The sequence below is a fragment of the Watersipora subatra genome, chromosome 10 (genome assembly GCF_963576615.1).
Source record: "Watersipora subatra chromosome 10, tzWatSuba1.1, whole genome shotgun sequence".
Taxonomy (NCBI): Eukaryota; Metazoa; Bryozoa; class Gymnolaemata; order Cheilostomatida; family Watersiporidae; genus Watersipora; species Watersipora subatra.
The window spans coordinates 46873475-46887446 of NC_088717.1; the positions used below are offsets into that span (position 1 = coordinate 46873475).

The following is a 13972-nucleotide window of genomic DNA, read 5'->3' on the forward strand; positions in this document are numbered from 1 at the left end:
ATAGCTACGTACATAACAACACCTAATGTGTTGTATTTGTTTGCAATTCAGACACCAGACTAACTATTGTTTTCTATATACTTGAAAACCTATTTTCCAAAGTGCTTACAACTACATATGTTGGAAACCAGATTAAATCGTATAATTGACAAGTGACAGACAGGAATTGAGAGATCTACCTGAGTTGGAAGGGTAAAGGTCTGCTTTAACTTTAGCTCTCAGCCATTCTGAGGCTTCTGTTGTAGCAAAAGTGGCCAAGTACTCTCCATGATCTCTGCAGTAAGCATCTGCGTTGTCCCAGTTTAGAGCTGTCTCAATGAGACGAAAGCATGTCTCTGATATAGGATTGAATGTGTATGGATCGGTGCAGATTAACTCGGCTGTAAAAATTCACATTGCAAACATCAACTACTCCATGTATATGACTTTCCTTCCGCTAGCAACGACAGATATGATATTTTTATATCGGTTTCTGGTATTTGAAGATGTTCCTTAGACATAGAAGTACTTGCTATTGTACAGTTTAAAGGTGAGCTTACAATAAGTTTGTGTAGCTTTTATCAGAAAGTGTCAGTATTTCTCTATCATTTACAAATATTTTTTATGTTTGAAATGATCTGGTTGCCAAGATGGTTCAACCTTAAAATACAAAAATATTGATCACTCAGTTGAAGCACTCGGACTAATTGAAGGTTCAGTTATGGGTTTTATAATTGCAAAGGCACCGACCGAGTAGGGGGACATAACGCTCAAACTTGAATGCAATAGCCGATAACACCTACCGCAATGATACCGTTTAGCGATGTCATTTTGCATTTATTTTTCTTTCAAGCATTTTAATCACAATCAAATTTTATCAATTTTACTCTAACTAAAAAATCCCTTGTCATACAGCCCTTGATCAAAGTGATATTGGAAAAAAGAAAGGGTACTGATGGTTGAGAAATGCAATATTAGCAGTCAAATGGCACTGCAGTGCAATAGGATAACTGCAATGAGAGCTGTAAGGTACTGGGTGTTATTATGTACAACAAACAGCAATAATGAAAGGAAAAGATTATATGTTTATATCTCTGTCCCGCAATATGAAAAATGTGATATTAGAAGTAAAATGCACTGATATTATTAGAATAACCAGTATTATTAATATAGTAATACAGTAATAATAAAAAACCAATGCACAATTATTTTACATTTCAAAACGTTATCGCTAACAATATCAAGAGGTTGTGATATTTATATAGATTTTAGAAAATCTATTTAACAAAACTATTTAGAAAAGATAATAACAGTAACATATTGCCCAACATCTGTCACTATATACTTCGATCTTGTAAATTTGAATGCTTATTCTTTTACAGTAATTAAATCTTATAAAATCGAATAATGGTTCTTATAATTAAATCTTATAAAATCGAATAATGATTCCTATAATTAAATCTTATTTAATCGAATAATTATTCTTATAATAAATATTGTAATAATCTCATAAGAATCATTAAAAAAATATCATCGTCATTTCCTTTACTTTCACTGCTTTGGACATCAGTTGGAATACCAAAGTACTCATAAGTGTCCAAAGTATCAGTTACTTTGAAGTCGGCAAAAAAAAAACAATGGCCTTTCAGTACTTCTACGTTAACTACAGAAAACCTCTGCAATTGAACAATGCTATAGACTGGTGAGTTGTGCACAATTCTTTTGTGAAATGCGCACGACTTGATGTTCTATTCTCTGTCGCTCGGAATTTTGCTTGTCGGTTTTAATTTTGTTAAAAATAAGGCTTGTCAAGTTTCAATAACGATTTCAGGCCGAATTTATTTGTCTATTTATGTATAATCTGATCAGATGGGTAAGGTTTAAGAAGTTTTCTACAAATAATAAAGACTTGGTAACATATTTAAATAGGTTTATATGTGGTTTGTATCGTTGTTATACTCAAACGATTTTATTGGAAAATGGTTAAATTCGTTGATGAGATTTCGGTACAAGGGTTTGCGACGGACCGTAGATGAATAATTTTTGTAAGTTGTGTGCACATATGCTTTTATCATAAATCTCCCAAACTATCGCTCTGCTCGTGTTTGGTCGTGGGAAAATATCCAAGCAGTCAGATCACCTCACACATCAAAAAACGATTATAAATAATAAAAAATACCAATACTTCCTAATAAAATCTACAAAGATTAGTATAAGTTCACCTTTAACAGCCAAAAATAGTTCGTTAGACAACCACATTGCAGTAACTAAACAAAATTTAAGAATGATTACGTACGTACAAGACTTTATAATGATCTTAAGAAATAGTTCATTGTCAGACAACCACATCGCGGTAACTAAACAAAATTTGAGAATGATTACGTACGTACAAGACTTTATAATGATCTTAAGAAATAGTTCATTGTCAGACAACCACATCGCGGTAACTAAACAAAATTTGAGAATGATTACGTTTGTACAAGACTTTATAATGATCTTAAAAAATAGTTCATTGTCAGACAACCACATTGCAGTAACTAAACAAAATTTGAGAATGATTACGTATGTACAAGATTTTATAATGATCTTAAAAAATAGTTCATTGTCAGACAACCACATTGCAGTAACTAAACAAAATTTGAGAATGATTACGTATGTACAAGACTTTATAATGATCTTAAGAAATAGTTCATTGTCAGACAACCACATTGCGGTAACTAAAAAAAATTTGAGAATGATTACGTATGTACAAGACTTCATAATGATCTTAAGAAATAGTTCCTTGTCAGACAACCACATTGCAGTAACTAAACAAAATTTGAGAATGATTACGTATGTACAAGACTTTATAATGATCTTAAAAAATAGTTCATTGTCAGACAACCACATCGCGGTAACTAAACAAAATTTGAGAATGATTACGTATGTACAAGACTTTATAATGATCTTAAGAAATAGTTCATTGTCAGACAACCACATTGCGGTAACTAAACAAAATTTGAGAATGATTACGTATGTACAAGACTTTATAATGATCTTAAGAAATAGTTCATTGTCAGACAACCACATTGCGGTAACTAAACAAAATTTGAGAATGATTACGTATGTACAAGACTTTATAATGATCTTAAGAAATAGTTCCTTGTCAGACAACCACATTGCAGTAACTAAACAAAATTTGAGAATGATTACGTATGTACAAGACTTTATAATGATCTTAAGAAATAGTTCCTTGTCAGACAACCACATTGCAGTAACTAAACAAAATTTGAGAATGATTACGTATGTACAAGACTTTATAATGATCTTAAGAAATAGTTCCTTGTCAGACAACCACATTGCAGTAACTAAACAAAATTTGAGAATGATTACGTATGTACAAGACTTTATAATGATCTTAAAAAATAGCTCATTGTCAGACAACCACATCGCGGTAACTAAACAAAATTTGAGAATGATTACGTATGTACAAGACTTTATAATGATCTTAAAAAATAGTTCATTGTCAGACAACCACATCGCGGTAACTAAACAAAATTTGAGAATGATTACGTATGTACAAGACTTTATAATGATCTTAAGAAATAGTTCATTGTCAGACAACCACATTGCGGTAACTAAACAAAATTTGAGAATGATTACGTATGTACAAGACTTTATAATGATCTTAAGAAATAGTTCATTGTCAGACAACCACATTGCAGTAACTAAACAAAATTTGAGAATGATTACGTATGTACAAGACTTTATAATGATCTTAAGAAATAGTTCATTGTCAGACAACCACATCGCGGCAACTAAACAAAATTTGAGAATGATTACGTATGTACAATACTTTATAATGATCTTAAGAAATAGTTCATTGTCAGACAACCACATTGCAGTAACTAAACAAAATTTGAGAATGATTACGTATGTACAAGACTTTATAATGATCTTAAGAAATAGTTCATTGTCAGACAACCACATTGCAGTAACTAAACAAAATTTGAGAATGATTACGTATGTACAAGACTTTATAATGATCTTAAGAAATAGTTCATTGTCAGACAACCACATCGCGGTAACTAAACAAAATTTGAGAATGATTACGTATGTACAAGACTTTATAATGATCTTAAGAAATAGTTCATTGTCAGACAACCACATTGCGGTAACTAAACAAAATTTAAGAATGATTACGTATGTACAAGACTTTATAATGATCTTAAGAAATAGTTCATTGTCAGACAACCACATTGCGGTAACTAAACAAAATTTGAGAATGATTACGTATGTACAAGACTTTATAATGATCTTAAGAAATAGTTCATTGTCAGACAACCACATCGCGGTAACTAAACAAAATTTGAGAATGATTACGTATGTACAAGACTTTATAATGATCTTAAGAAATAGTTCATTGTCAGACAACCACATTGCAGTAACTAAACAAAATTTGAGAATGATTACGTATGTACAAGACTTTATAATGATCTTAAGAAATAGTTCATTGTCAGACAACCACATTGCAGTAACTAAAAAAATTTCACCTCAAACATAAAAGAATACTACTAAAAAAACATACTAATGTTTTTTGATGAAGTATACTAAGGTTTGTGTAAGTTTATTTTTAACAAAAGTTAACTTTCACCAACTTAATATAAGATGAGTAAAATGTACTAATAGCTGAACTTACTGTGGTAAGTCTGTAGGTGGGTTGTGCAGTTTTCTCCGAGAGACTTCGCCATGTAGCAGTATCCAAATTTAGAATCAAATGCTACAGCTCTACACGTTTCATAGTTAGCAAGGCATATTGTCATACATTCTATATTTGTCCGTATATTATGCCGGGTGGTCTTTGTCATTTCGTCTAGACACAAATTCATTTTTGTAAACGTCTTGAGCCTCGAACTGGCACAAACTGCCTAAAACAATTTTATAATATTATACTCATCTCCACAATAACATGGTATTGCTCACACAGACACCCTAGCCAAAGCATGCATTGATTAAATATTTGCATTTTAGTTTTAAGGGCAGACATTTAAAGCTAAAAATAAATGTTACCTGAAGTATTTGGTGAAATCTCAAAAATATAAAGGTATTTAAACAATAAGGAATTATCTTTGCCAAATTTTCAGTTGAAAATGCTGGGCTAAATAAATGTAAATAATTACGAATGTTACAATTTATTAAACTAAAAACATCTAGATATATAAACAGACATTAAGACTTATTCAAGCACATGCGCGCACAGTTTTATAGCTTATAATATTTAAACACAAAATGCACGTACAGGTAGATGTGAGATGACTAACTTGTTTGTAAACAGAAACAATATTCAACCAATTTTAATTATACATTACATGTAATTTGCATGTATCAGTTCATTTAGTTCATGTGCAATCCACTTAGGCTTTTTCAATATTTTGTCATAGTCGTACGCGCATAACTTCACAATCTCTCAGACAGCTTCAATGTGTTATTAAACCAAACTGTTATCTTTTGATATTATATACAACAATTTACTAGGTGAGCCACTAAATCTCCACTTTCAATTTTATAATACTTACCACTGTGTAGAAAGCCAATGTCAGAGGAACGATTGTCAACATTATAGTGGTGTTAGTGTTCCAGCTCAAAATATAGTAATGTAACGTACAACCTCTGAGAGTATTACTTGCGGCTACTTCATATGTTGATAAAGAATGTTTATTTCATTATGGATTGATTGGCAAATAAGAGTAATTTCCTTTGCTTTCATCTCATTCACTTGAGTTAATATTCTAGTCAAGAGCCATAGAGTCGGTCGCAAACGACTTTACGTCAGACGTTAGTGAGTGACAATAAGCTTCAACGGATCTAAGCTGAAGTTCTCCTAGTTTCTGTTATGACTTGTAGTTAAGTTTAAATCAATATTATACAGGCAGAGCCAAAACAAACCGCAGGTGGAAAAACAAATTATTAAAATGATAATGCATGTTTAGTGTCTAGCGTTACACGCTAAACGATACACGATGCATGCTACATGCTATACATGCTATACACGTTATACACGCTATACACGCTATATGGGATATACGCGCTAGACGTGGTATACATGCTATACATTCTAGATGCTACATACATCGCTGCATTTATCAATGTAAACACTCAACAGAAGGCGATGGCAAACCACTGTTGCAACCTGCTACAAAAGTCATGGTAAAGGAAATTGGGGCGAATCATAATTAATTACATCCTTCCATAACCCAGAAATTGTGAAAGCGATTTGTAGAAAGGAAATAAAAATTAGGGTTCCTACTACTAGCTAAATTGTTCAACGACCACTATTGCATTAGTCATGTTTTATCATTTAAGTTTAATCAGATTCGGTGAAACAACATATGGAAATATTGATTGCAGGGAACCAATATGGTATGTTTGGCATAAAGAAGCTCACAGGGGAAGTAACAGTTGCCAAGAAAATAAATCCAGAGATGGTTGGATACTACAGGCTAGAGATAGGAGTTCAGGACAATGGACTCTCACCAAACACTGTAGTGACTAATGTAGGAGTCGATGTTACCACTGTAAGTACTTTGAGTTATAGTAATCAATAGTCAAGTACTTGAAAAACTAAATATAGTCTACAGTGTGCATCTGGATCTGGCTCAGCCCAATTTAGTATGCTGAACTTTGTTGGAGTTGTCTGCTTCTACAAATAAAAAATGATAACTCTAGCATAAGATAATCCACTTTGAAAAGCAGAGTTTCTGTCGAATTGGAAACCATTGCTTACAAGGACGGTTTTGTGCACACGTTTAAGAACTCATTTAGACATCCCTAAATAGTTTAATATAGTCATGTTTTTAATTTTGACAGCCTATTCAAGCAATTTAACATTCACTTGATAGCTTTGCGCATTGCTGTTATTAGTGTAAATGACTAATGGTTCTATCAACAAACATGAGTAGCATCTTGGGTCCAAATGTTTCTATTTATAACGGTTTTTCATGAAATTTATCTCATATTTGCAGGATATGTATATACCAGCAGACAAGCTGACACAAAAACAGGGTAGTAGCAAGCCAGATGTGAAGCGAACGTACAACGTAAACTTAATAGTGGTAATTGTCCTCTCTTCAACATCTGCAGTTCTCAGCCTCATACTAATCGCAGCCATCATTAGGATAAAGCGACAGGTATGAGAATTATTGAGTGCAATCAGTTTAACACAGGTTGTTTGTTAGGCATGTTTTTGATTATAAGAATGGCATGTTTTGCAGTTATTTGGCTGAATCAGATGAAGTTTTCTAAAGGGATGACGGCCCTTTATAAACACATAAATATTTTAAATAATTTTCTCGATCTGCTTAAACTGCCATCTGGCTAGTATTACTAGCATAACCATAATTTAAAGTTGGCATTGCAGTAAAATAATGAATTTACAGGACAAGCTTTATTCAGCAGCTCTTTGTTAGTCGTATAATGAGAAGGCCAAGAGTCTAATTCAGTACGTACGCTCGTTATGTACATGAAGTATTGATCTATGTAAAAACATCTATCTAACGTTATCAAAATTATTTTCTTAATAAATTAGTTACATGACAATTTTTTGTTTTTGTGTCTTAGAGTCTAATTTGCTTTGAACTGTATTGATAATGATCAATAAAGACCATAATCATTTGCTATAGTTGACCGGTGATAATAAAATTCATATATTTCTATCTTAATGACAAGAAAAACAAATAAAACTAGCATGAAAATGGTACATTAATCAACAATGCTCAAAGTTGGAAACATCATTCACAAGTTAAATAAACAAATCATATACATTTAAATAAAAAGGCAACACTAAATCTCTTTGTTAAAAATTGAAAACACTTTAACACCAAAATATAATTTTAAAGATCAGCAATGAATTAGTGGTCCGGAACGCCTGACTTACAAAAGATATGTAGGGGTTGAATTTAAAAAAAGAGCCATTGATCAACAATGCTTTCATCAAAAGCACGCAATGCCTCTGTTTCCATTGAGCTCAGCAAAGATCGTACTTGATTTTTAAGAAAATGCTTACGCAGAGGATCTTGAGAAATGTAATTAACTTAAAAACTCATTTTGGCATTATTGTACCTGTTTGTATGTTAATCATTTATTTGTCATATAGGGAGCAGCCACTCTGTTTCTAATTGATTTGGATATACTCTAAGATGTGGTTCTGAATTGATCTTATTATGAAATTATAAATATCAATTTTCTTGAAAAAGGACAATGCTCATGAATTAAAATTTTCAACTTAGGCAACTCTACTTCATCAAAGCCCTGACTACTTAAACGAACCCCAAATAAGCCAAAAATCATGTGTGTTGAGCGTTGTTGTTAGATTTTTCAATATTAGCTTCTTCACAATAAAGCCCATTTTAGCATAGCTTTCTGTAGCACTAATGCTATCTTGTCAAACATTTAAAATGCTACACATTTCTGCATTCCAGACCAAAGAAAACCATAGCTATAACTGTCGCACAGAAGCTCAAAAACTATTCAACAGCGGTCGCTCCAGCGAGCTGTCTCAGCCTTCCTGCGGCTCGAGCTGGGGTGCCATTAGCACGACGGATCGAAGTTCAGTGTTTAGCAGAGTCAGCTCTGCTACTGAATGTGATGCCGCAGAGCCTCTGAATAGTCAGGTAACATTCAAAAGTGAAATTACTGAATGGAAACTATAATTTATGTTTACAGGAGTCTGTTGCACCAATGTGTCTAAAGAAAATGTGCAAGGTATATCTATAAATTGATGTTTCATTTGTCATTGTAAGCTTCTTCCTTCCATTTTAAACTTGTATTCAAAAATGTAGAGATTTTAAAGTTTTCACTTCCGGACATTGTTTTAGCTAGCCTCATCTTTACTGGCCATTCGGTTAAAGCCTGAAGTTTGCTTTGTGTTTGACGTCATTGTACAAATTGATTTTTGAACAATAAGCGGTGACTTTTTCATGATTGAATGACAATCAGTAATTCAATTTACTCTTTCATTAAAAGCCAATGCTACTCGTCAATTTCCAAATCAAGAGTGCAAAACGGATTACTCAAATTCCTAAAGACTTTCATCAGCACGTTTTTTCTTCGTCCAGCGATGACATGTAAAGTGTGATTATCTTTCTTCCCAAGTTCCTCATCCTTGTTCCTATTGACAACTCGTCAATATTACCCACCTTCCTCTTTTGCACTGATTGAGTTGAAAGTGAAGTTTGACTAAAGTATACAGTGTTATGCGACATTATGGCTGCACACCCACCCTTCCCTCCTCGTTCGTTGCTGATTGAACAATTCTTTCATCTCATGTGTCAGCTTAGCTCCAAGTGCATACATCATTTTGACTCCATTCAACTAATCAAATAGGTATAATCTAGTTAAATAAAAACATTTGGCTCCATGATTACAATAGGTTAAACTCCAAACCAAAGATTTCTAATTCCAAAATTAAGAGTACGCCTATAATTGTCAATTATTGCATATTTTGTAAAATGTCTTGTTGTGCTACAATGAATGCAGGAAACATTTGAGGAATTTACCAAAAGGCAGAAATATCTCAAAGAAAGAGCTGGCTGTTAGTTTGGGCTTAGCAGCATTGACTCTGAAGGTGGTGAAAGTAATAGATTTGTAAGAGTAAGGAATATCGTAATGGATCGTTTTAGCTTCATAGCGATCGTAGTTTCACATAGATTTAGCAATGCACAATGTATAAATACATTGAGTTTTTTTGCATAGAGCTGTTTGGTAACATTTTGGTAAAATGAATTATATAACAAAAATGTTCTAGATAGAATTTAAAGTAGAAAAAAATTGTATACATATCATGAAGCAAAATCAGCAATTTCTGGTAAAATGACTCGCAGTAGGCCGATAGCTAACTTTGTAAAAAGATGGCAGTGACAGAGTTTAAAGCTAATTTAAAGATATTTGCAACATGAAACATATCTTTAGTTTAAATGAAACATTGTTGAAATATATATTTTTAATTACAAATTTGATCTTCACTAAAATTCTAAATAAAAACAATATAAACAGTTGCTTAGTTTTGGTGATTTTCAACACAACAACCTTAATTAAACAGCATATGTTGCATTATTTGTGGTGCTGCCATAAATTTGCTCACCATTTTAACTACCAAACAATGAAACAATAACAACTAGCAACTTCTAATATAGCGAGTCCAGCTGTTAGCTTTGTAACCATGTTGATTTGTTTCATTGATGGATTGTTGGACGCTGTACAACCTAAATCAAGTATGTTGATTTTCTAAACATTTATGCAGTACTTACCTCTATGATTACCTCTATGATTACCTCTATGATTAGTCTCTTTTTAAAAGTAAGTTGGAAAGTCTATTTGTTAGATAAAAAGTGCAACATATATGAAACAGTTGTTTCTCATTTCATATCGAGCATGCTCACAGCTTACAATGTTTTTTAAAACACCTTAATCATCGATTGATTGGCTATTTCACACACATGTATAGACTTCTTTGCAACGTCTCTTCCTACACTCTTCAACATTTTAAAATTTAAGTACATGAACATGCTTGAAGCAAATGCTCGACATGATACATCGTGTAACTGAGAACCACTAAAATATTGGTTATCCAGGAACTAATGCTATTTTATGTGGAATTATTCTCTTTTAGACCTTTCTGACCACTTTCACCAATGGATCTCCCAAAAATCCAGTGATTGCTGCACTTAAAAGTTATGACAAAAACAACTTGGCTAAACATTCTTTGGGTTCATCTGAGGGTCACCTTAGTACCGTCCCAACACCAGCTTCATTACAGGTTAGTTACTGAGCTAAATAAAATATAAGTAGCACTTGCACAAATGCATAAATAGGCATGTCCAACTTTATTTTGGTTTCGGTTGACACTAAGGCTTCGGTGCAACATAAATATTTTTTACAGTTTTTCATTTTTTTCAAAAGTAAGTTTAGCATTTAAGAATGTATTGGATTAGTTTTAGTATTATCTGGGCTCATCACAAAATACTATCTAGTCACTAATTGCACTGCTGAGACCTTTTAGAGCATTGAACATGCAACGGCTGTAACATCGACGTTTACTTAAAGTAATCATTTTATTATGGATGAACTTAGACAAATTCTTAGTAGATCTGATCAGCAATTATCATCATTTTTCTATCATTTGTGACTGCTTTGATGTTTGAGATAATTTGACTGTCAATAGGTTTCAAGGTTAATACCGAGAAAGCTTGATTGCAGTTAAAACACTCAGATCAAGCAAGTGTGTCTTTGATGTTTATACATGTAGTTGCAAAGAGACTGACAGAATAGAGACGCGTGACTCCGCAACCTTATTGCCATACCTATATCAATAGTGAGAGATACAGTCAGTTGAGAAACTAATGACGTCACTTTGGCTCATATTTTTCTTCTGACTGTTTAACCGCATTCAAGTTTTGCTGATGTCAATCTTGAAACACCCTGGCAGTCAAATCATCTCAAAAATCAAAAACAGTTGAAAATAAAAATAAATGCCAATAACTTTAAATAACAGCTACTAAAATCTTAATGTAAGTTCATTTCTAAACTATATACAAAGTTTTTTAAACTTTTATTATTATGTAACATTTTATTCTTATTCTTTGTTTAGAGGTCGCTGAACAAGGCGAAAGAGCCAGACAGCGATTCTGGAAACTGTGATGATGTCTGTAGCGTACACAACTCCACGCCCCAACTTAGTCACAATGCCTGCAAATCTTCACCGAATATTCTTAAATCGTTCCAAAGTAAGTTCTTATCTACTACTGGAGTGGAACAAGGGATTGACCACAAAGTACCCAGTAGTATCAGCAGTGGAAACAACTCTATGAACACGAACTCAAGTCAAAATGGATCTCCAGCTACTTCACAGGTGTGTACATCGTACATGCATGGTGTTATAGTATGTTAAATGTTGATGAGTTTCTGCTACACGAAAGGACTGTTGCGGTATTTGTTCATTTTTAAAAGATCATGATCTATTTTTTGCTCAAACTATAATAAACAATTAAATTTTTATATTTTGCATAATATATTGTTTTTCGGAAAAACTTAGGTCGTTTTTAAAATTTTACAAAGTAAAAATCACTGCTACAATAAAAACCATGTCCATCTGTCCAAAGAAATGAATGGAGGTAGAGAAACAATTACATCAAATGGTATTCAAACTAATGATATTTGCCATGGTAGATCAACCCCGTAACACCTGCCCTTTTCGACTCAATCTTATCTTATCGATCTATCTTTTATTGTTTCAGAATAATTGTGCAAAAATGTATACTCTATGCTTTATTAGTACAGCTGACCATCTCTGGCAGCACACTAAATTGTCAGAGTACTAGTAGTGATAAAACTAGTACTAACAATAAAGTGTGATTGATTTGAAGTCACTTCACTACATAAGGCTCCAGTGTCTGATCAGTTTTTAACTAAATTAGTAAGAATATTTACTATAACTAGAAACTCCCCTGTCATACAGCCCGCGACCAAAGTGATATTGAAAAAAATAAAGGGTACAGATGGTTGAGAAATGCAATATTAGCAGTCAAATGGCACTGCAGTGCAATAGGATAACTGCAATGGTAGCTGTAATTTACTGGGTTGTTATATACAACAAACAGCAATAATGAAAGGAAAAGATTATATGTTTATACGTTTCCCCCTGCTATAAGAGAAATGCAATATTAGAAGTAAAATGCACTGATATTATTAGAATAACAAATATTATTAATATAGTAATACAGTAATAATAGAAAACCAATGGACAACTTTTTTGCATTTCAAAATGTCATAGCTGACAATATCAAGAAGTTGTGATATTTATATAGAATTTTAGAAAATCTATTTAACAAAACAATTTAAAAAAAATAATAACATTAATATTTCCCAACATCAGTCACTATATACTTCGATCTTGTAAATTCAATTGTTTATTCTTATAAGTAAATCTTATAAAATCGAATAATTATTCTTATAATTAAATTTTTTTAAATCGAATAATTGATCTTATAATTAAATATTGTAATAGTTTTATAAGAATCGTTAGAAAAAATATCGTCGTCAATTCCTTTACTTTCACTGCTTTGGACATCAGTTGGAATACCAAAGCACTAAAAAGGGTCCAAAATGTTAGTTACTTTGAAATCGGCAACAAAGAAAGGATCTTTTTAGTACTTCTACACTAATTACAGAAACCTTAGGCAACTGGACCATGCTATATATAGATTGGTCAAAAGTGCACGTTTTTTTGCGTGAAATGTGCACGACTTCATGGTTGTATTCTCTGTCGCTTGGCATTTTATTTATTAGTTTATTAATTTTGATAAAAATTAGGCTTGTCAAGTTTTAACAACGATTTTAGGCCAAATTATTCTGTCTATCTATGTATAATCCGATCAGATGGGTAAGGTTTAAAAAATTTTCTACAAATAATAAAGACTTGCTAACATATTTGACTAGGTTTATATGTGTTTTGTGTCATTATTATACTTAAACAACTTCATTGAAAAATGGTTAAATTTGTTGATGAAATTTTGGTGCAAGGGTTTTCAACGTCCATTGATGAACAATTTTCGTGAGTTGTGTGCACATATGCATTTATCATAAATCTCCCAAACAGTCGCTTTGTTTGTGTTTGGTTGTGGGATAAGAGTCGTGTCCGTCAATCTGTCTGATGGCACACTAAGCACGCTTGGAAAATGAATTCCATCGAACGGGTATCCAACCCAAATATTCAGATTTTCAGCAAAGCGCCCTGCATCTGCGCCATTCAGCCACTTTTCTGCGTCAAAAAATAACTGTGCTCCCACTTGATAAACAAGATGATTTTGGGCGAGCTTTTCAGCATACTAGATAGTGTAGTAATGGCCTTCCCCACTTTTCCAGAACCAGTGTGAGACTACAGTGGAATTTTTTGTAATACTCATTTCACTTGAAGGTAGTAAATGCATAAGGCATAGCTATCTATAGCCGCTATAGTGTT

General features: G+C 32.7%; 1 protein-coding gene across 2 annotated transcripts in view; it reads left to right on the forward strand.

Annotated features, from left to right (window-relative positions):
• The window catches only part of LOC137405729 (protocadherin beta-10-like), a 79392-nt gene that overhangs the window by 64459 nt on the left and 961 nt on the right, over positions 1 to 13972 (forward strand). For both annotated transcript variants that reach the window (XM_068092098.1, XM_068092099.1), the window contains 5 exons: positions 6367 to 6533; positions 6981 to 7145; positions 8436 to 8627; positions 10625 to 10771; positions 11603 to 11863. In XM_068092098.1, coding sequence (XP_067948199.1) covers positions 6367 to 6533; positions 6981 to 7145; positions 8436 to 8627; positions 10625 to 10771; positions 11603 to 11863 — 932 coding nt within the window. The remainder of the gene's footprint in view (positions 1 to 6366; positions 6534 to 6980; positions 7146 to 8435; positions 8628 to 10624; positions 10772 to 11602; positions 11864 to 13972) is intronic.